At 37.7% G+C, this 24,537-nt stretch overlaps 1 protein-coding gene across 1 annotated transcript in view; it reads left to right on the plus strand.

The window, feature by feature from the left end:
* Positions 1–24,537, plus strand: part of MICAL2 (microtubule associated monooxygenase, calponin and LIM domain containing 2) — a 175,589-nt gene that overhangs the window by 145,097 nt on the left and 5,955 nt on the right. The window contains exons 31-34 of the mRNA XM_072985774.2: positions 11,156–11,250; positions 17,450–17,542; positions 18,525–18,618; positions 23,947–24,046. Coding sequence (XP_072841875.2) covers positions 11,156–11,250; positions 17,450–17,542; positions 18,525–18,618; positions 23,947–24,046 — 382 coding nt within the window. The remainder of the gene's footprint in view (positions 1–11,155; positions 11,251–17,449; positions 17,543–18,524; positions 18,619–23,946; positions 24,047–24,537) is intronic.

A 24,537-nucleotide genomic window follows, 5' to 3' on the forward strand; every position in this document is an offset into this window, starting at 1 on the left:
TCAGGTCACTGAGTTGGAAGGGGAGAGTGAGTTGTTTGTGTGGGAGAAATGTAAAAAGAACTCCTGCTGATCTAAAAGTCATGATTGGCTGGTTGATGTGATTTTTCTGAGGTTAACATTTAAGCTGAAATGGGAAAAGTTTTCTTTTTCTCTTCTACCATTGTCCAGAGCCCACAGCAAGCGCAGTTCAAAAAAAAAAAAAAAAGAAAAGAAAAAGAAACTTGCCCCATTTCTGCTTTTTTGGCATGAGAACCCTGGCAATGACTGCAGAGTTAATGTATCAGAGTGATGGTCATATTAAGAGTTCCTCCACGTAACCCAGGGATTCTGAGGCTACTGGAGTCTGGCAGGCAGGCTGCATTGATTGCTCAATGCTCCAAATGGTTAGTGCTCTTTGGTTTATTTCCCTGTACGGTATTGTGGGCAAATGGAATTGCAGAGTAGACCTTCTCTCACAAGAAAGAGAAAACAATGCAGCTTGATATCTGTCCAGGTCATTACTGTAGTGCTTGTTCAGGTGTACTGAAAATGAGCCAAAACAGAAATCCCCACGCTTCCTCTCTCTCCGTGGTCATTTCAGTCACTCTCCACATATGGAAGGAGACTTTATTATTTTCTAGCATTCAAACAGCATGGAAGCATTATCTTTAAAAAAGAAACAGTGGCTGAAATCCTGTTGAGCAGCTCTGTGTGTGCAACAGAAATAATGTCATCAACAGCAGCAAATCACCACTGATTATACTGCAATCAGGAAATCACAACCAATTAAAAGTGGTTTAGATATGCATGTGGTCAATACAAAACGTGACAAAGTTGACTTTACCCCAAAATTGCCAAAGGAAGCCTTCAATCAGTAATAATGTGGCACTGCTGATTACATCATCTCCATTGTGCACACACAGCTGCACAACAGGATTTTAGATAGTGTTTTTCCATTGTTCAATGTCTGACATTTACTGTTTTATGTTAATTCATTTCTACTCTTTTAATCTGATATTAAAATATATTTAAACCACTTAATTTAATTTAATTCTTTTTTTTTTAAATTTTAATTTTTATTTATAATTAAAAAGTACAAAAAAAAAAAATAATAAAAACAACCTAAAAAATACAAAATACCTACTACTACAAAAAAACAAACTGTAAGTTACGAGACTATAAATTACAAAACATAACAGTGAACCCATCACCCTCAGGACTAGCATTACACTTCTTTCCATCCATTTTCATTCCAAAATTTCAGTGTTTCTTCACTCGGTGTATACCCCCTCCCTCTCCGAAATACATGTTCTAAAAATACGTTCCATATTTTTTTAAAGTCATTATTTTTCATTTGGCCCCTGCTTATTTTCATATCGCATGTCAGTTTATCATTAATAGCCATATCCCACAATTCTCTATACCATTCCTCAAGGTTAAATTGATTTTCATTTCTCCAATTCCTTGCCATAATTATCCTTGCAGCCGTAATCATTATTATTATTAAATCCTTATTTTCATTCACCAATTGCTCTTTACTCAAATTCAATAAAGCTGTTATTGGGGACATTGAAATATTCAATCCCATAATTTCAGTTATTTCCCTAAATATTACTTTCCATTCTTTCTTTCTTTTTTCACATAGCCACCACATATGTAAATACGTCCCCTTCTCTTTTTTACAACTCCAACATAATGATGACACAGTTTTATCCATCATATTCATTTTAACCGGCGTTAAATACCACCTCCATATTACTTTATAGCAGTTTTCTTTTATCCTTACTGACATGTTCTTCATAATTCTCTGATCCCATATTTTATCCCATTCTTCTCCTATTACTTCTTCATCCAAATCATTTTGCCATTGCATTTTTAACCCTACAGTACCCTGTTCTACTTGATTTAATAATTTATATATTTGACTTACAGTTCCTTTTCTTTCTGTTTTTTCCTCTGATTTCAATCTTTTTTCTATAATTTCTTCAAATTTTGTCATATTTCTACCTTTCCCTTCTTTAGTATACCATTCTCTTGTCCACTTTTCTAATTGAATTAGATTTAACCATGAATACCCTTCTCCCCCTAATATCTTTTTTATATCCCCTTTTTCTTTTATCTTCTCTGTCCAGTCTTTTAATCTACTTATCTGTTTGCTTTTTAATACATTCTTTAGATTTTTTAAATTTTCTGGGAAATTCCTTAAATCAACTACCTGAGATAAAGGAGATATCTGTGGACTCAATACCTCTCTAAATTCCTTCCAATTTTCCAACATGTTTCTTAAAAACGGATTTTTAATCTTTTTTATCCCTTCTGCAATTTTCTTTTTAAACAAGATACTTTCCACAGTTTCTCGTATTCCTTCCATCTCCATATCCATCCAAATTAAATTTTTATTATCCTTAATTATATCTGGGATATGTCTAAACTGATTCGCTACATAGTATAATTTTATATTAGGTAATCCAAGACCTCCCTTTTTTTGTGCTACATACCATAATTTTTTATTAATCCTCCCTCGTTTATTTCCATTACAATAACAATTTATCATTATCTGCCATTCTTTTAATTGTTTTTCTGTAATCTTTATAGGGAGCATCCAAAATATAAAATTTAATTTAGGGATTATTTTCATTTTACATAATGCAACTCTACCAAACCATGAAATTTTTAATTTCTGATATTCCTTTATCCTTCCAGTTATCTCTGTTTTTAATCTATCCAAATTTATTTTGATTATTTCTTGTAGGTTCCAAGTTATACTAATCCCCAAATATTTCATAACCTTTCCTATTTTACCTTCAAATATTGTTTTCACTTTATTTTCCTCTTCTTCTGAATGGTTTAACAATAAACATTCGGACTTCCCCCAGTTTATCCTTAATCCCATTATACTCTCAAATTCCTTCAAATGTATTTTCAACCTTTCAATTGTTTCAACTGGATTATTAACTATTAATAATGTATCATCGGCAAATAAATTTATCTTACCATTCTCTTTATTATCTACCCCTCTAATTTGTTTATCTTCTCTAATTATCTGTGCCAAAATTTCAATTATCATTGTAAAAAGTACTGGAGATAGGGGGCAACCTTGTCTAGTGCCCCGACCTAAGTATATTGTTTCAGTTATACCATCGTTCACTATAACCTTAGCTGTATTCTGAGAATAAAGTTGGTGAATTATATGATTGAAATTAGATCCAAACCCTAAATACTTAATTAATGTCTTCAATGACTCCCATTCCACTGAATCAAAAGCTTTAAATATATCTAGTGATATTACTCCCGCCTTAGAATTACTTTCTTTCGCCAAGTTCATTACATTAAGTACCCTCCTCATTAAATCAGACATTTGCCTACCAAGTATAAATCCATTTTGGTCTTTTTCAATATATTTCCACATAAAACTATTCAATCTTTTTGCCATTATTGCCGTAAATATCTTAGCATCCTGATTTATCAATGATATTGGCCTATATGCATCCATGTTTGCAGGGTTTTTATCTGGTTTCAGTATTAAAACTATAAGTGATTCTCTCCATGAAAGTGGGATTTCTTCTCCCTTTAATATCTTATTAAATAACTCTTTTAATTTTGGTATAAGGATCTTTTTAAATACTTTATAATACTCTGGGCCTAGTCCATCTGTTCCAGGGGTCTTTCCTACTTTTAAACTGTTTATAATTTCCTCTATTTCCTTTTCCGTAATCATCTGCTCCATAACATTTTTATCATCATCTGAGATTTTTTTATTAAAATTATTTTTAATATACTCTTCTATTTTTATAGTGGAAGGATTTTTACTGCTATATAAAGTTTTATAAAACATTTGAAAAGCTTCAAGCTTCTCCTTTGTTTTATTACATCTTTCCCCCTTCATATCTTGTATTACTCCTATATTACTTTTATTCTTTTTTTTAGAAGACGCATTAGCTAGTAATTTAGAATTCTTATTACTAAATTCAAAATAATTTCTTTTTAAATATATTAAATTTCTTTGTACCTTTTCTAAATGAATTCCTTCCAGTTCCTTTCTCTTTGCTTGTAATTCTATTATTGCTTTTTTATCCCTAGTTTTTATAACTATCTTTTCTAATTCCTTTATATTATCTTCTAATTCCTGTATTCTTTCCCCCTGTTTTTTCTTTATCATGTATGACATTTTACATGCATACCCTCTTGCCACAGATTTCATTGCATCCCATATTACCTTAGTTTGACTTCCCCCTTTCTCATTTATTTCCCATGTTTCATATAGATCCTTTTGAAATTTTTCAATTAGGTTTGGATTTCTAAATATACTCGTATCCATTTTCCACCTATTTGCCACTTTATAATCACATTTAATCATCAACTCCATTTTCACTCTGGCGTGGTCTGAAATTTGTATAACATCAATAACTGTTTCATTTACTCTAGGAAGCAAGTCATTAGACACAAATATATAATCTATCCTTGAATATGTGTTGTGCACCTGTGAGCTGAAAGAAAATCTTCTTTCATCCCCTTTTAACTCTCTCCATACATCTTTCAAATCAGTTCTACTTATTAATCTATTAAAACCTGTAGTTTTAGATTTCCTTTCCCCAGTCTGCAGCTTTGATTTATCTTTCGCCAAATCCATTACCATATTGAAATCTCCTGCTAATATTACTGACCCTTTTCTCAATTTGTCCAACTTTCCCAATATATTTTCTAAAAATTCTTCTTGTCGCTCATTAGGTGCATACACATTTACAAGCGTAATCTCTTCCCCTCTCACTTTCCCTTGTATTATCAAGTATCTTCCTTGAGTATCTTTTTCTATTTTTTCAATCTGAAATTCACACTTTTTTGAAATTAATATTGCCACGCCTCGAGATTTAGAGGTTCCAAATGATTTTTCATAAATTTGAATCCATTTACCTTTCAGTTCATTGACACCTTCCTGTTTTTGATGAGTTTCTTGCAGAAATACAATATCATTATTACTTTTATTCAAAACACTCTGTATCTTAGCTCTCTTTGAGTTAGATCCAAGGCCTTTTACATTCCATGTAAGAAAATTTAAATATTTAACCATATTTCAATTTACTAGTTACTATTTTTTTTACTAATACTAGTCCTGATTGGTGTACCCTTGCCCCCCTTATTACTAAACAAAACACTAAACACAAAAATAAGCATAAACATAAAATCCTACTACCTTTACCTACACCCCCCACTACTAATATTTCTCCCCCCCATACTTCGCAAAATTTCTTCCGGTCTTCTCTACTGACCCTGGGGGGGGGGACATGTCTGTCTCCTCCGCCTCGGCTCTCTCCCTCTCTCGCTTTATAATGTTATATAAATCCATACTGTATATATTTATATACTCACATACGCACACACATACGTATATATATATATACACATACACACATATATGTATATATATATATCCTTACCCATACACTCGTATACATTTCATAATATGTACTGTTATCACATAAACAGGAAAGGCAATGTAACTAATAATAATAATCAAAACATTATTTTAAAACATAGGATGAGAAGGGAATGTCACTATCTAACTTTCATAGAATTTTTTTTTTTAAATAAATATTTCTTCCCAGATTTTTTCCATCTAGATCTATACATCTATTTCCATATTGTTCCTCTATATTCGGTTTTCTCCTTTTTGTGTCTCATTTGCTCTTATTTATTCCCGATTGTTCCTCCCCTTCTCTTTTTTTTCCACTTAAATTTACCCTCACTGGGTATCTCCCTTTATGTCCCATTGTATCTTCTCCTTACGATATCATTCCCTTCTCATCCCTTCTTCCCTCTTTTTCTTTCTGGTTTACCCATTGATTCTTGTCTTTTTTTTTTTCTTCTACTAAGAATTCATCCTACCAGACCCTCTCCATTTATCTCAATTACATTTTAAATTATGCCTAAAAACTTTTACTCCTTTGATTTTCCACGTCCCCTAGTCTTCCTTGGTTGTTTTGGAATTGCTCCTTGTTTTTCCTTTTCCTGTTCTTCTTCTAGTTGTCGTTCCTCTTCTTCTTGATCTTGTTCTTGTTCTCCCTCGCCCTTATCGCTCTCAATTGAATCGCGCTCCATTGTTTCATCTTCCTCAGATTCCTGATTTGACCCTGATTTCTTCATCAGCCTCATCTGCTCCTCCCACTCTTTTCTTGTTAATATTCCAGAATCCTTTAAGAAGTCCAAAGCCATTTGAACGGATATAACTTTGTTAAATTTTCCATCGTGATGAATCTTTAGGAACAAAGGGTATCCCCAACTGTATTTCACACTTTTTTTTTGCAGAATAGATGTGATAACTCTCATTTTTCTGCGAAATTCCATTGTCTCATGCGAAAAATCGTTAAAAATCTGTACTGGATATTTAGCAATCACCAAGCTTCCTGGATTCTCCCGTAACGCTTTCATTAACTCCTCTTTTTTTCTCAAGCTTGAAAATCTAATTAAAATATGACGGGGTTGATCTCTGCGTTTAGGGCCCACTCTATGTATTTTATCTAGATCGTACACAGTCCAATCTATTTTTGGTAGTGTCTTTTTCAACCATTCCAGTACCAGCTCTGTTAGTTCCTTCTCTTTAGGGCCCAAATCTGGAAGACCTTTTATTCTGATGTTATTACGGCGATTATAATCCTGTGTTAACACCATCCGATGCTGTAGATCAGTAGTCACAAGCTCGTTATCCATGATTCTAGTAAAGTTCCTGTTGGCTTGACTCCGCAGCTGTTGTAAATGTTCTTCAGTTTCTTTAACATGAGAGTCTAATTTTTTACTAACTTCTTTACTTCACTCTTGATTGGCTGAAATCTGCTTTGACATATCATCCACTTTTTGTTCTATATTGTCCACTTTTTGATTCATTTGCCGAATGGATTCAGACAACTTAGTAATTTCTTCCAAGACCAGCCTCATCTCTGATTTCTCCCCCTTCTGGGCCATCTCTGAATCTGCTTCTTCTTTTAACAAACTCTCCAAACGTTTATCTGAAGGCTTACTTCTTGAAACTGAAGATTCCCGCCTTCTAACTCCTTTCTCCTCAAGCCTCTGCATGTATTTTCAATAAGATTTCATTAGCTTTTTTTTTTTTTTTTTGAAGCTTTGACTGCTATTTTCGCTGTTACCAGCAGATGGCGCTTATGTATCTTATTGAGAGTTGAGGGCTTGGGCTTCACTTTTGTAAACACGTTGCAAAAGCGAAAGTGAAAGAGTCTATTTTTATTTTACTCTTAAAGTCTTGCGATGTAGCTCTTTACCAAAAATATTTCACCATCGTAGCATTTATAACAAAGATTAATGAGTTCGCCTTTTCTCTTTATTGGATTTATTTCCCTCTACTCCCGGCTGCGTTTAATGTCCACTCTTTCTCTTTTTTCCCAAGATAATCTCCTCGGCAACTAGATAAAAGTTCCAATTAGTGCTTTCGAAAGGTAAAATGAAAACACCGCCTGTTCATTATGCCACTTTGCCAAGAGAAAACAAGCTTTCTTGCAAGCCTTGGTGGGAAACTCTCGTCCGCAGGATTCCCCCGCTGAGATTGCTGTTCCTCCCTCCACGGCCGGCTGTATAACTTTTTTAATGAAACAGGCTACTTTTACTTTCTTCTCCGTTGCCCGAGGATATCGCAAGATTAAAAAGTCACTTACATATCAGAAAGTTTGATTTTTTTGCAGCCTCCTTGATGTTCAAAGCGAGAGCTCCGGGAAAAGTTAGACCGCAGCCATGATGATCCAAACCACGCCCCCAATTTAATTTAATTCTACTTTATTGTTTGTGATTTTACAATATTTAAATCTTCCAATGTTTTAAATTGTCCTGTAAGCCAAGGTCCCAATTTTGGGAGAAAGGTGGGTTGTAAATGAAATAAATAAATTCAGAAGGAAAGGGCATTAACACGAACTATATAACGACCCTCCTTTCTCATATAGTGAGGGCACAACCCACAAACTATAAATGTTAAAAGTTGGTTACATTGCATATTATTAATATAATACACTTATGTTTTTGTTTTTTAATTAATTAATGAACTAATCAAAGTGGCTGCTTACAAATAACTAGTTACCTGAGATGAATCAAGCACAAGTAATTATATACTGTAGTTGTAAGAATTTACTTCCAAGCTGTGGTGCTCTGAGTTATGTTTTGTGTAAGTCAGGAGCTGAACCTGATAGTCTCAAATGACTGAATGGTCAAAATCCTCTTGCATAGCTACTCAAATGGTATAACTGTTGGAGGCAAACTCCCCCAAATCAATTCAATTCAATTCGATTCACATTTATATACCACCTGACTTAGTGAAGTCACTACTTGAGGTGGTTTACATCACATGAAACAAAGTATATAAACCAAAAACCAAAAATAATCAAAGCATCACCATCTCTAAATAAATCAAAAACATTGACACATGACACCTGATGACACATGAAATAAATAGGCTCTAATAAAATTGCAATAAACCACCCAGAGTGGATAGACATAACATAACAAAAATAGCACAGCATAAAATATTATAAACCAAATATAATAAAAATACTGTATAAGAGAATATAATCGAATAAGAAAATAAGAGAATACAAGTTCTGAGATAAATTAAGATAGGATGTTGCCAAAGGCCTCCCTAAACTGTTCAGTCTTAATTAATCTTCTAAATGTTTTTAGGGAGGAGGCCTGTCTGATTTCTAACAGACATTTGCTCCACAAGGAAACACTGTAGACTCTGCCAGGTTGCAAACAGAGTCATAGAACTCAGTATACAATGGATAAAGTCTATAGTTATTTCTGAACTTAAGGCAATTCACCTCCAAGCTTATGCTGCTTATGTTATGCCAGCATAGCTAGGCAAGTAGATTTGGGCCAATGCAATATATATAAATGTCTGGTTTAATGAGTCTGCTCCAGTTGAGACTATTAATTGGGATTCTTTAGATCACTTTTTCTCTCTGCACCTACTGGCCTAATTTGTAGGGCTAGTTTTTTTAATTCTATTCAAGTACAGAATGCAGCTGTCATACAGAGGAGGGGCATGATCTGTTCCCGATCATCCCAGAGTGTAAGATACGCAACAATGGGCTCAAGTTACAGGAAACCAGATTTTGATTGAATATCAGGAAAAAACTTCCTGTTAGAGCAGTAAGACAGTAGGACCAATTACCTCAAGAGGTAGTGAATGCATTCAAGAGAAACTTAGACAACCACCTGGCAGATAGCCATTGATTTGTATTCCCGCATCGAGCAGGGAGTTGGACTTTATAGCGTTATATTTATTTATTTAACTTATATGCTGCCCACACTACCCAAAGGTCTCTGGGCTGCTTACAGCATGTAGGCCCCTTCCAACTCCACTTTCCTATGATTCTATGGTCTTTTCCCCTCTCCACTGTTGCTTTCCCTGCCTGAAGAGTGGGGCATCTACAGAGAAGTGCCTGTCTTCATGTTGGCATTCCACACAAGCGAGAAAGGGCCCCCATGTTTATAGCTCTTGCCTGCCTAGAGACCCTACATATGAGCAAGAACTCTTCCTTCTCCAACATCAGGGATGGGACTTTTGGATTTCCTTAACTACAAATACCATAATCCTCTGGGAGTTCTTGTTACCTCACAGGTGCCTTACGAACACCTCAATGGGATGCACTTGGGAGAAAGGCCCTGAGGCTGACCTAGGCCTAGCTCTGCTCAAGCCTCCTGCTTGGAAAAACAATTCCCAGTTAGCAGCAGGGCGGGCACAGGACACCTGGGCAGAGCTGGATGCCCAGCCAAGCCTCAGAGCTTTCCGACTTCAGCATTTCTCCCAAGTGCATAACATTGAGGGGATTGTAAGGTTCCTGTCAGGTAGCTAGAACTCCCAGGATGAGGACTGTGGCATCTGTAGTCCAAAAAATAAAATAAAAACGGCATCCCTATCTCACTCTTGACATGGCGAAAGCAATGAGGGAGGGTGAATTGTTCCCCTGCTCAGGTGCTGGAGTGAGGGAAGGAGGAGCAAAATATCCTATTGCCTGCACAAGTGTTACCTTGAGGCCTAGATGTTTTGGCCTTCTAGAGTGACACATGGATTCTTCCATAGTTCTCTAATAAATATATACATGCAGTATACATTTACAGTATGTAGCAAATAAAGAGTTGTCTGGAGTTTACATTGAGCAAAAGTTCTCAGTCATCGTACACAGCTCTTGCCAGTTGCTTATTAGAACAGAGTCTAATCCAGGTGTTAATAATTAATCCCACAGCAAGTGAAATGTACCAGCAGCTGGTCTTGGTCCCTGTTCTGTTTTCTAAAGAGAAGAGAAGGAAATGAATGAGACAAATGAGTTGTCCAGAGGAGAGGTTTCACACCTGTTCAAGCATTGCTCCAAATACAGCAACAATAGATTTAAGGTGCGCGGATGAAATAGATGTGACTCTTTGAAGACTGATTTATCCCAGAGGTCTTTCTTAAATATCTGTTGCGTAGGTTTTTGTTTAAGAATCCATTATTGCTGTGCGTATGTTTTTCTACACAGCATTTATGGTTCAACAGTGTGATAATCTTAGAAGAAGGAAAATATAAGTGGCCTCCGTTTAGGCCTAATTAATGAAATATTTATGTTGCATGAGACTATACGATAAAACCTTCTTCACGAAGTCCATTTGCTTTTGATTATATTTGTGACTTTTTTTATATATATGACCAGACATTCTGACGCCAGCTATTTTACACTAAGCAGATGTCACTGAGTAAAAATGGGTGCCAGATGCTACAAGCCACATAAGGGTAATTTGTTTAAGAGCTGGCTCAGACTCCATGCATTCAATTACACCACATGGTGACTCTTAGACAATCATTTAGATAACATGGCTAACTTTAGATATGCATTTTAATAACGGATCTGATTATTGAATGCGGTCTGAGCCATCATGAAGTAGAAATTGGAATTAACAGATTTAGACATAAAACTTGATATGCTTGAGGGGCCAGGGGCAGCCACAACATTGCCGAGGAGTGAAGGCCTTGAACAGCAGCCAAGAGCCTAATTAATATAATCAGCCATGTTTTCAAACCGCTGTTAGATATAGCTTTGCAAAGCTATGGGCAGGTGCTGAGTATGTGGCTATGGTGACCATCCATTCAAAATCCTGGAAGAGAATAACAGCCACACCATTAAGCCTTTTCTTTCCTCCTTAGGTTCTGAACATCTGCCTGTCGGAAAACAAGGAACTGACTATTGTTCTTCATCTTCTGATGATGAATTAGAATACAGCCCTTTACTTTCACCCACGGTAACCTTTTCAACATTATCCTCTGCAACTCTTCTGATTGCCACTCTATTTAAAGTATCTAAATATTGCCTTAAAATCAACATATTGTTTTCCCCTTGAAAGATACTAATGAATGTTGATTACGAAAATGTATTATAGTAGTTTTTCGTGAGCTGCTGTCATTCAGTTTTGGAAGCCATGGTGATAGGGATGATGAGAGTTGTAGTCCATCAGATCTGGAAGATTCCAGATTAGAAAATACTGTATTATTATCGTCCTGATTTTCTGCTGAGCAGGCATAACTAGCCAGGTATTTTTTCTAGAACCCCATTTCAGTTAAAATTAGAGGTGGGTGTATTTGTATATGGAATATGAATATTCCCCCCACAGGTGCAGAAAACAAGGGTCCAGCCACCTGGGGCCAAACCGACCACTCACGATTTTCCCGCTGCTGCAAGTTCCATGGAACCTTCCTATAGCTCTATTGCTCACGATAGATTAGGCAGTCCTGGCAGAAGACAGGATGATGAGCCTCCCTGTCAGGCTGCAGAGTGGCTAATCCATCACGAGCAATGGAGCAATAGGAAGGCTCCGTGAAGCTCACAGCAGTGGCAAAATTGTGAGTGGTTGGTCTGGCCCCAGGTGGCCGGACCCTCATTATCTGCACCTGTGGGGGGATATTCATATTCGTATACAAATACCCCCATCTCTAGTTAAAATTATGTATTACAAATAACCCATCCTTTGTAGAGGGAATTCCTCAAGTGCTGAAAGAGATGGGATTGTCACAGGAGGAGCTTTTCACACCTTGAGAGGTTTGCAAATTAACTTATGCTCTTTCTATGTGTGTGTTTGTGACTGGTTATTAGAAGGTAAGCCAAGACTTGCAACTATGATTGATCAACCACATCTGCTTCTTGGCAAAATTAAAAAAAAAGGACACAATATTGTGGCATCGTAAAGACTAGTTTGTTCCACTGTAAGCTTTGTTGGATCAAAATGCACTTCCTCAGAAACATGGAGTTCTCATACTTGTCATCTGTATTAATACATATCTTGTAGTTGTGAGGTCCATGGTCCTTTAAAACAGGACAGTTAAAAAGCAAAAGCATGGGATGGTTTGTTTGCATCCTTATAAGCAATCTGTCTGTTGTGCTTGTGGCGTACGTATGCTTAGCATCTCAAAGATGCTAAGCATACATATGCTAGAAACATTTTGTGTCAGTTCAGAAAGCACTAAAATACATGCTGTATCTTGCTCTGGATATGAGATATGTGGGGGCTGGAGGTAACAGCTTGCCTTAAGCATGAATGAGACAATAGCAAAATTTGTTTGCATGCATACAGATGGGGTAGAATCTCACAGTGAAAAGAGTGAGGAATGATATGGAAGAAGGGGAGAATGCACTATGAAGTGCAAAAATGGGGTTAACCGACTACAAAGTAAGAAAAAAATGCTATGCTAAGAGCATAGAAATTCCCTCACGTATGCACACTGGTAATGTACTTGTATGGCTTTCTTGAATTACTGTAATAAAAAAGTCAGAATGGTATGAATGTTGCACAGTTGATTTAGTAGCTGTTGGCAAAATAACATGTGTTCAGTTGACCTGCTGGAGTTTTGGATGAACATGTTGGAAATCTGATTTCTAACTATACTCAAAGCAAATAAACTCAACTGCAATATTTCAGAGTTTAGGTCCATGATTCTTTTTTGAAGGAAATCCTGTTGAAACACGTGGGAATTTCCTCTGAGCGATCATGATTATGAGATTACCTTTACAGCTGCAATCCTATCCCCAATTTCCTAGGAAATGTCTCATTCAAATTAATGAACTCAGTCGACAAGCCTTGCTCCTAAGGAGGAGTTTACTGAGTTTCAGCCCAATGCTATCTTCTGCTGTATGATGGAGTTCTATTTCTTTCTAATCAACGTTAAGTTTCATATGCTGCAGGCAGAACTTCTATTATTTTTTCCTGAAAGTGGCTTCTTGTACCTAAAGTCCGAAGCACTTTTGCAAAATAAGTACTTATCATTATTGTTACACATTTTAAATTCTTTTTCTGTTCTCAAAAGTCATGAGGGTTCATGGGCATGCCTTCCCCTTGTTACTCCTCTGATACAACCACTTTGGAGTCTCTTTCTTGCTTCTTCTCTAGGCACCATTAACTTCTCCCATTCTTCTGTCCATGGATTCCCTAACTCAGTCCATTCTCAAACCTCAGGTAGAACTTTTTCATCTTCTCACTCGCAGTCCACCTTGGCTCTTCTGTTCCCCTTCCTATTCTCTCTCCTTTATATACCGTATTTTTCGCACCATAAGACGCACTTTTTCCCCACAAAACAGGGGGGTGGAAAGTCTGTGCGTCTTATGGAGTGAAGAAAACAGATTATATTTTCCTGTTTTCTTCTCCTAAAAAATTGGTGCGTCTTATGGAAAGGTGCGTCTTATGGAGCGAATATTCCCCTCTCTTTTCTCCTCTCTTTTCCCCACTGTTTCCTTTAAGCCTGCATGATCAGTTTTCTTGCCTCTATGGTGACTTTCTCCCTGCTTTCTTGACCGATGGCTTGATTCTCTGGGTAGCCCTTCCTTTTCTAGGGCAGAGGAGATGGCACATATGTGGGAGACAGCTACCTCTCACCCCCTTGCTTACAAAAGCAGTAAGTTTAATTTATCTATCATTACAACCTCCCCCCCAAACCCCTCAGAGGTCAGCACAATACCCACAAGGCAGCACAAGTCATGTGATATTTGACTCGCACCATTTAATGGAGTTACATCCCTGTAACTATAGCATTAGCTAAAGAATTAGAGTAACATGGCAAAAAGAAATTCTCCCTCCTAAAGTACTGATACCTTCATCACTGCAGGGCAGATAACTAGTTATGGGTAACTCATTGCCTGTGATTATCTATTTCCAAGCTCTGCATGGGGGGCATAGTTTCCTTTCGGTATACAACCATCAGGGAACGAAGTTTTAGAATTATACATGGCATGAATACAAACCTGCAGTTTGTGCAGGTTCATTTATCAGCTGAACAGGTATTTGACACTTCAAAGGCCCACCTCCTCTGGCAGGAGGCCCACTCAGAGGCCGCACACAGGGGAGGTGGAGCAGGGAAGCCAGGCTGCTGCCTGGTCAAATGGTGAAAAGATAGGTAGCTTGACAAAAGCCAGCATCCCCTAACTTATTGCTAGTTCTCCCAATATGATATTACCCAATCAGGTTCAAGTCCTTTGCCCAGCAACTTCACTCTCAAAATGTAACTTCTTCCAATCCCTCCCTTCAGTTTTCATGAGAGTTTTTGCTAATGAGCCATCAAGAATGGAATGCAGTGCTTAGGTTCTGCCTGGTCTATCCTTGAAGCAGCCTGAAGCATAGCAAACTAAATCTTCTTTCTCATGCAGCTAAAGCACCACCTATAACAGACTGAGGTAGACATAGCTTATCCGGTTTCCTCACAGGGTGTGCACCAGCCAAAGACTTACCAAGAAAAATTAGATTTTAGCCTTCCCAAAATTGTTCTGTCTTATCCCAGTAACTTCTCACAATTTATATGCCTATAATTTGGAAGATGGAGGTCACGTATCAGTAGGTTTGTATGCTGCTCCAAGAAGTACATGAAATTTCATATTCTTTCTTCAGATAAGGCCTCTTCTGAACCATGGAAAATTCAGTCCCACAGTCTATGCAAATTATGCGAATGAACAAATCTACATCATGTCTCTTTTCTGCTTTATTTATTCAACATTCTTCTGCTGTATCATCCAGTTTTGCAAACTGGGCACAATTTTGTTAGTCGAAATATACCAAAGCCCTGTCCTTAGTCAATTAAGATTTTACTCAATTACATCTCTGCCTGCAAATAAATTTAGGCACACACTTTTAAACAGCTTTGTAGCTATTGGGTTAGAAACATTTGTTATATTGTTTTCTTACATTTATAGCCTGCTTTACCTGCTGTGAGATCAATTGGTGTACACATCTTTTCTATCTTCCCCTCTCCCCCTTTAATGTCACAACAGCCCTGTGTGGTAGGTCAGGCTGAAGTTACCTGGTGAGTTCCTTGGTTCAGTGGGGACAAGAATCTTGGTGGCATTATGCCACAGTTGAAATCAATACCTCATCAACACAATGAAAGCCAGAGGCTGGACTCATCCAGTATCCCCATTTTGTACCATGTCCACACTCTTATTAAACTGTAGGTGAATGTGACCCTCCTTGTGACAGAGCACTATGCTAAAAGTGACTATTTGTCATGATGGAACATGTTTCCTAATAATATTTTAGCATTAATTATGATTTTAGGGGTCAGCTCTATCAATAGGCAGTGTGAAAAAGCAGCCACAAGCCCAAGATTCTGGGTTTAATGTTGAGACAGCAAATTATGCATTAGATACTTGGGGCTCATGAGATTTCCTGCTATTGTTGCTGAAATAATTGGGCTGGCTTTGGGTAATATTGCACACACTTACTTGGCTGAGTTGAGGGCAGCAGTTGTTGCTGTGCCCCAGGCAGTGAAATATCTTGGTCTAACCCTGCAATATTTATTTGGCTTCTGAGGCAAAGTGTATAAATAGCTAATCTGCACTATTTGTACAGATTAACAGATTAATCTGATTGGCAGAGTGGCTGGCATTACATTGAAGGTTTGTGGGCCAACCAGAATAAAACTGCAGTCAAAAGATTGCTGTTGAACAAACTTCTAACATGCAGGATAATGTAATGGTCATGCTGCCAGTAAAATGGGAAAAACAGCTTCCCAAAGATACAGCTAGCCACTTACTGTTGCATTGTTTTAATGACTCACATTTTGCTTTGAGGATGTAGGAAGTAGTTGGCATGGATGTCACATGTGTTAAATCTAAAATACATGAACGAAATGAATACCTTTGAACAGGGTAGCCTTAGTGAGAGAGGAGCTTGCCTCAAAACAATCCTTGATGACCCTTTGAGGTTTGCGAAGAAGAATTCAAGCGATGGGGCAGAATTACTGGCTGATCTTCATTCATGAGCTGTGAATATATCATTACAGAAGCTTGACTGTTTTTTAAAAATAATTGTTTCTTGATACTCACCCTCTATGGAATGTTTTCTATGGGGGGAAAAGTAAGGTTACTTATTTCTCTAACTCAGAGCTGAGTCTGACAAATGTTTCTGTGAAAAGGACAAAACAAAATGCTGTTTTTGTAAAGTTGTAAGAAGCTGGGGGCTCCAGGGTTACTGAGGCAGTAAATTTGATCTGTGTTTTGGTCTGAACTTCGCAGCATGCTGAGCCCTGTTCTGCCAGTCACTTCAGCACCTTAGATAGTTCTTTTGACATTCAAACTACAGCCTTGAGAAGATTTTCTGCTGCATTTACAATGAAAAAGATATTTTGGAAAACTTTTTGCCTTCTTACTACAGAATAAAATTCTGCCCCTTCATTCTTTTAAACGTAGCGCTTATATGACAACCTCTATAAAAGTGCTACACAGTAGCAAACATGTCTACTCAAATGTAAGCCCCACGGAATTCAGTGGGACAAAACTACAGTGGCCATGTGTCCTACTGTAAAGAGGTTACCTCCTCTTGAATGACAATCAGAAGGCAAAGCAGTCTCCACTTGGAAGGGCCATCCAGTAAGCTCCAGTTTAAAGATTTAAAAATCATAAGAGGCCTTGACGTTTACTTGTATTTCTATTTAAATTATAGTAATTATTTCTACATTCACACCTAATGGCCTTTCCAAGTGGAGACTGCTTTGCCTTCTGATTGTCCTTGAAACAAGGAGGTACCCTCCTTAAAGTAGGACCCATGGTAATTTCAGTCTGACTACAATTCACCTCAAAACACTCTGTATCTGTTCATTCACAGTGGATCAGCTCGTCCTTGTTACATCTGCAGATGTAATAAGTAGGTCAAGGAAGCTTTGAACAGAAACACTATGCTCTCCAAATGTTTACTTTTTGCTCATCAGGATAATTTGGCTAAGGTTTATAAATGTGCAGATTCATTGTCACTGATGGAGCATTACTCCTGGCTTTATCGACAGAAAATGTTAATGCCTAGCTAAGATTGCAAGGAGGTCCCTATTGATGAGGACAAATGACTTGGAATGTGCCCGGCCAACACAGTGAAAAACTACTTAGCATCCACATTAAAGGGAAAGTCTATGAAAAGCTGTAGCTAAGTACAAAATATTGATTAACTTTTGTGTTTTGTTCGGTTTTTCTAGATAAAAAGATCTCTTAGAAGAAGGAGGAAGCTGGAAAAGGAAACAAAGCAACTAGTTAAACAAGAAGAACGGAAAAGACTTCACAAAGCACAGGTTATCAAGACCTCTTCTTCAAGAAACAAATTACCTAACCAAATGTATTTACTGACATGATTGGTAAACAGAGGATGTGTCCCCAGATTGGCGGAAGGAACCAAAATATCATTGTTGCGAGCTTAGTCAGGACTTTTTGGAGCCTCTTTTAACATGTATCATGCAGGACAGTACAAGACATGACTTCTTTTGAGTACTGTAATGGAAATGCCTTTCTATATTCAACCCCATTCTCTCTTATGCAGTAGTGGTGGATGAGCAATTTGAGGATAAGATGTTGCCGTAGACATACAACTACCAACTCATTCTGTTCATTGTGCCAGCAAGTGCAATGCACCTGGTGTAACTTTTAGAGGCAAATTGCCTCAAGGTAAGAAATCACTGTAGCCATTATCTGTTGTGTGCTGACCTGAGTGACCTGAGATAACTGGCAATGTCTAGAGTGATTTCTTAACCTAAGGTATTTCACCTCAAAACATTATGTCATTTGCATTACGCTGGTGTAGAATCACATTAAGATTCTGGCCAATGTAAATATTTGTTCTCAAATGGACTTTGATAGTAGTCAACAATGTAGGCATATTTATACATCACTAAGTAATTTTCTGCAGTTTCTTTTCCTCTCAGCATCATCTTCACATGTGCCAGAGCCATTTAGAAAAGTAAAGTTGCTTGCATTTAAATGTATTTTCATTAGGTGATGAGGAGGATGTAAGGGAAATGGGGAGGGACTAAGCACAGGCTTATGCATGCCCAAGGTCCCAGGTCCAGCTCTCAATATCTCCTTTTTAAGTCTTTTTTGATTGGATGAGAAAGAGAGATGCATACATATCAACACCTTCCTGTGACTTTTAGAGACTCTCTGCCAATAAGAAGAGACAACACCAGGATAGAGGGACCAGCAAGACAGTTCCACATGTTCATAGGTTCCCCATGCTTCTTTGATGAATCTTTTAGTTTAATCAATCTATTCTTTGTCCAGATTATCCAGCGGTTACTGGAAGAAGTGGAGGAAAAACAGAAAGCTGTGGAGGTGTATGGTGTTCAGCTAGAGAGGGAGCTACGAGGAGAATCAGGTAAACAGAGCTGGAAATTTGCCAGTAGTCACAGAATATGCTACTTTCCTGAAGATGTTAGAACTGGTGTTAGAAAACTTCATTGGCATGTCTTTTTTCATGCTTTTGGGGAAACTTGAGAATTTGAGAAGCGGTCATATGCACAAAATGGACACTGTAGGGTATACAGCAAACCACAAAGCTGCCCAGAAGGCACTGGTAATGGTGCAGCTAAAAAAATACTGTAAATAAATAAATAAAGTACCAAAAAACAGGCTGACTTTCTATATTGACTGAACCCACTTTTACAAGGCTCCCCAAGAATATAATTACTCAGAGGTTGGCACTACTTAGAAATTAGTATCTTCGTTCATCAGGTGAGTTCTAAGCCCTTTCGCCTTGGAACCCTGCCAAGGCAGTGAGTCAACAGGGGAATAAGCCCCAATTAATTCAGTGGAACCTCCTCCTGAATAGCCCTATACAAGATTTCAGTGGTTTTTTGTTACTAGGATAATGAGATGCAATAGAAAACAAGGCTCGTGAACCTTTGTTAATTGTATAAAGTGAAGAACAAGTTACACCTGTTGTAGGGTTTTTTTTTAAAATGATTTTTTGCTCAGATGAGAAGTATGCAGGAGCTCTGTATATCAACACAATAGTTTGGCATACAGTAACTAGGTTTGTGCTGTCTTCTCTTGTTTGCATCAGCCAATCTAAATGCCCACTAGTGCTTGAATCTTTTGGTCAGGTTACCTACCCCTGACCAAAGCTTGGCAGTAACTAGTTAGAATGAAGGTACTTGTAACGGGTGACTTTCTGGGTAACAATAATGTAATCAGTAGTGACAAAATTACTATTTAGTTTCAACAAGTAACAGCTATATTCTACAAATGTTACAAATAATACCCATAAACTTTCAAAATTTACTTTTCGAAAGTGTTTTAAGAAACTTTAGAGGGACTTTGACAGATTTTTTTTCAGGTATTAAGCCACTCTGTTATCACTCCTAAATGGTAAGGGGAGTGTTTATTTGGTTTTGTCTTTTGAATTTTTAATAAATAGTTCCAAGTCAAATATCAGATATTTTGTCATCACTAGGTGAAACTACAAGAGTAAAATATATATTTTTTACATTTTGAATTTTTGTTTAGGAGTTTTTTGGATGAAAATTTAGAAAGAAGGTGGGTTTTTTCTGTTTTGTTTTGAGTAAAAACATACCAGAAGGTTTGTGGCACAAAATAAAAAGGGTTTTTTTTGGGGGGGGGGGTGAGGGAGAGAAATACTATGACTCTGCTAATTCTACTGCTGACAAAAAAAAAAACCACACTGGTATTTTTTGCTGTCATGAAGCAAGCACTCTAGTTTTTGACAGATGCAAGATACCTTTTCCCAATGAAGTAAGAAAATGTGTGAACATCCTTGGTCAGTACAGGGGCCTGATTCAAGGCCCTTGAGATGTGAAGGTTTTGGCATCCAAGCAAAGATAATTGTCAAACACCTCCAGTGTGTGGAAGGGAGAGCAGAGAATGGGAATGCATAGTATACAAAGGGACGGTATGGGGGGAGGGTGGATGCACTTCCTCATTGTGGTATCATATCTACATCAACCATGAGAATTGTGATGTTCCACTGGGGCTTTAAGGGTCTGAGCAGAAGGGGTTCCCTCCTTCAGTGCTAAGGTACTTATGAGCGCACAGAGATTGAACAAGCTCCTTTTATTCACTATGATTCCAGCTGAGAAATTCTGGGAACTTAAGTCCATGAAGTAAGTTCTGTGTTTGTTTTGCTAAGATTCACTAAGATGTTATGGTCTTACCTACTAGATGTGCCTTTAAAAAATGAAGCTCCTTTTTCCTATCCCTGTCCTTAGTCATTTAATTCATTTTATTAAGGTTGGCTAGTCCCCTTGTTTATTGATTGGTAGACAGATAAAGAGGCTGGTGTTCCAGAAGGGCAGTGATTACTCCTCGTTTATATGTCTTACGTGTAGAATTTTTCATAGACTCCGCAAATGCCCCTAGAAATCTTATTATTTTTTTTATTTTGCTTATAACAATATTTATGTTGTTAATGTATTATTCCAGCCATTACCATTTCATTCACTCAGTCTTTGAAAAACAATGTGCTTCGTTACTTAACGAATGGCTGGCTCTTATTAGGTTAAACTGTCTTTAAGCAGGGCTCTGCTTATGGAGTTCAGCTGATTTAATAGGTATTATTACAGTAATTAGAAAATCATCACAGTCAAGCAATATTATTGAGCTGCAAAGGTTCTGAATAACCAAATTTAGAGAGAACCCTGCAAACACTAGTCTTCGGTGACATTAATGCAACTTCTCTCTAATAATTGTGTGAGTGAGGGATGAAAAGCTCTTTTGTTAGTGGGAGTTATTCATTAGCTACTGGACTGAAAAAGAAGAAAGTGTATGTGGGGGCAGAACAAAGTGCTCCAAAGGCAACGCCTGAAACGTGGCTTCAAGATTTCATGAGAGCAAACAAGCAGATATACATTAGAAGAATCTGGAATAATCTTGTCCTTGGAATAACATAGACTATGGATGGAGAAAAGACTGAGTTGACTGTGAGCTGTATGTAGGCATGTTCATCATTTATTTTGTTATTATTGTGTCCCACTTTTCTTTTTCAAATTCAGAGCCAGTTAACTTAGCTTGCTGGGCAGCCCTTTTGTGTTAGCAAGAATTTTATGTCAGCCCTGTTCAATTTTAATAGTGCCGTAGAATCAGCTTGGTTTATTATTTGTTTATTCCCTTATTTTCAATGCATTTGTATTCTGCCCTATATTTAAAGATACCAGGGCAAGGTACAGAATATAAGCCACTTGAACCAATTTTAATACAATTCTTTAGAAGAAAGGATGAAGATCTGTAAATCAGCTGGTCTTTTGTTCTGACTGTTTCTGGAAACTGTTGCTGTTTCAGAAGTCAAGTTTTGCATCACTTTCCAGACTACCGTAGTGTTTCAAAACTGATACGTCCTTATCAACTACAATGTTATGTACTGTATTTGTCAGTTACGTTTATATCCCGCTTCTGTCTATATAAATGGATGAATACTGAAGAGTTTCTCCCACCAGAAAAAGACTCTAACCAGACATTTGTAAGTTACTTAATAGATTTTAAAGCAAAGTTGAAAGATCAAAGAATAATTAAGTAAAACGGAGCTACTTGGATACATGACAAATCTTCTGTGACTGTGGAGAAATTTAACCTATGCAGCACTTATGTGCATGCAATTTATGCCTCATCACATGTACAAAAGAAGATCTAGCAAATGGCCTAGATAATGCTATTGAAGCCCGCTTCCAGTCAAAAATAGTCTCATTGTCTTAACATTTTGTTTTTAATTTTACCTATATTTCATATATGTCCCTAATTTTAAATTGTACAATGTTCTGTATCAAATAAAGATATTCTACTTTTTTCTAATAAGCTTGAGGCTTCACATAGAGGTTCTCCTTTCCCCACTGTAATTATATCCTCATATTGACCCTTGTGAGGTACCGTAGGTCAGTGAAAGATCACCCAGTGAATTTCATGGCTCAGTGGGGACTAGAACCTTGACTCCTGAAGACTAGCATTCTTACCACAATGATACACTTGCTCTCACATATTCAGGTTTCCAAACAGAAAGTATTTCAGTTTCCACTTATGGCATGTTCTTCCAACTCCACTATGAGTGGGAACGATTCTGAGTGACTCAGCTGCTTGTCCCAAAATGGTTGGTTAAGATCAGATTTACCATTTGGCTGAAAGCCCTGACCAATTCAGCAGCCACACCCACATAGGTATCTGGTCCATGTGACCAATGACCACAACTTTCAAGAGTCTAGCAAAACACTGTAGGGATCTGGCAACTGGATAACTACTAAGAATGCATGCATGGCACATCTTGATTTAATCTCCATGTTCTGAGAGAAGTGCACATCGACATACTAGCTGCTGTTGAGAATCAGTACAGGAGGAAGACTTTATATTCTGCCTGGGGTTTACCTGTCAGCCACATCTGGAAATTGTGGAAAAGCACACTTTAAAGGTTGTCTTTGGTGAAAAACCATTTCAGAAATAACAGTGCCGATATGATAGATGGAAGGATGGTCTTGATCTAACAGGACTGTTCAATCAGGGCTGACAGATAGAACACTCTAATTGAAATGTCCACAGTGGACACTTGCCCCCAGAATACAGGCCCATGAAGCGAGGAGGATGCTAGGAGTTAAACCATGCCCACTACGGAGACTAAGGTGGAGGTGACGTGGGAGTTACTTGTTTCCCTGCGGTGGAATGAAGTTCTCAGCTTGACAAGGCAGCACCTGGCAAATTAGCCTTATTGCAGTCTTAGTGGTAGTATGAACACATGGATTGCTCTCACTCTTGCTGCTTATAGAAAAGACGTATCTCAGTCTTTTAACCTGTATTGTGGTGTTTAAATGGTTCTGAGTACTGTGACATTTTCAACTGTTTTGCTAATTTGCCTTCTCTTCCTTTTCTTTTCTTTTTCTTTTTCTTTGTAAGCCTGCTTTTTATCTTAGTGGGAAGCAGGTATGGAATGTGAGAAGTGAAAGTTGAATGGCACAAAGTGATTGCTGCTACCTCTCTCTTGGACCTGCAAACCCTGGCAAGCAGGCATGAGGGCTCCTAAGGAAAGCACACCATATAGGATGATGTGCACACCAGCTCCTCTAACTTCCTTTTGCCTTGAAGACAGGGCTGCTGGTGGTGGTGTTTCCAGATGTTGTTGTGCTGTGGTTCCCATAAGCCCTAGTCAGTACTGTATAGCCAACAACAAGGAACAGTGCAGTCCAATGACACCTAGCAGGCCATGCGTTCCCACCACCACCTTGATCATGTGATAGTTAGCAGACAGAAGGTTTCCCTGCTTATTTTCAGTATTTATGGTAAAAGATCCAAAGAAGCATTACAAGGCAAGTACTCTGCCTGGGGTCCTTAAAATCAAGGGTGCTCTGGGCACCTACTTGTCAGCTGGAATTGACAGGATTGGGTTGGCTGGAGCTTTGGTTTTGACACCATATGCCAGACATTACAATACATTTACAAGACAAAGGATCAGGGCCGGGTAGCCTAATGTCATCTGTATCTGAGATATAGAATATAACTTGTTTATATGTCTTCTACAGTTCAACTAGTAGTTTTAGTTGTAGTGTTTGACTACTGAGAGAAATATCCAGCAAATCAAATGTGAAGGTGGAAGGCATTCAATACTTTTTAAGAGAGAGACGCTTTTGCTTGGGTCTCTGCATGGTGTAACTTTTCAGATCATGAGGAAGAAAACACAATCTTGCTAGACACATTTTTTAAATCTCTTAAACAGATTCAAGCACACAAGACGACTCTCAGCTGCTACATGAATGGTTTGGCCTGGTGTTGGAAAAGAATAAATTAATGCGCTATGAATCGGAACTGTTGATCATGTAAGTAAGAACTCACAGTTAGCCATTAGTGGAGAAAATCTCAAAGATGGAGAGAATACGCTCAAGTTCCAGGCAGAGGATTTTCTTCCTGCTCCATGCAGATGTCCATTATTGAAGTAAATTGTTGCATTATGCCTTGCATAGCATATCACCATTAGTGTACCAATGTGGAGTATTCTGCTTCTTACGTTATTGTCATTTGCAGCAGGAAATATTTATTTTAAATGCATCGAAAAGCTACAATCTGTTTTAAACATACATTTTCCGTGGCACAAAGGTAGTGTTAGTAATGGCAAAACTGTTTGCCTGTGTGGAATCCAAATGAATCATTAATACTCTTAATTCTCTGGAAGACAAAAAGGGTGAAAGTGCCAGATGAGCACCTTAAACACATATGCACACAATTTTCAACACTGTCTGTAATTTTTTCAATGAGGGGGAAAGAAGACAAGGCAATGTACAAATGTATCATTCTCAGAAGTGGCTTCATT

This window comes from Pogona vitticeps, chromosome 1 (genome assembly GCF_051106095.1).
Source record: "Pogona vitticeps strain Pit_001003342236 chromosome 1, PviZW2.1, whole genome shotgun sequence".
NCBI classification, from domain to species: Eukaryota; Metazoa; Chordata; class Lepidosauria; order Squamata; family Agamidae; genus Pogona; species Pogona vitticeps.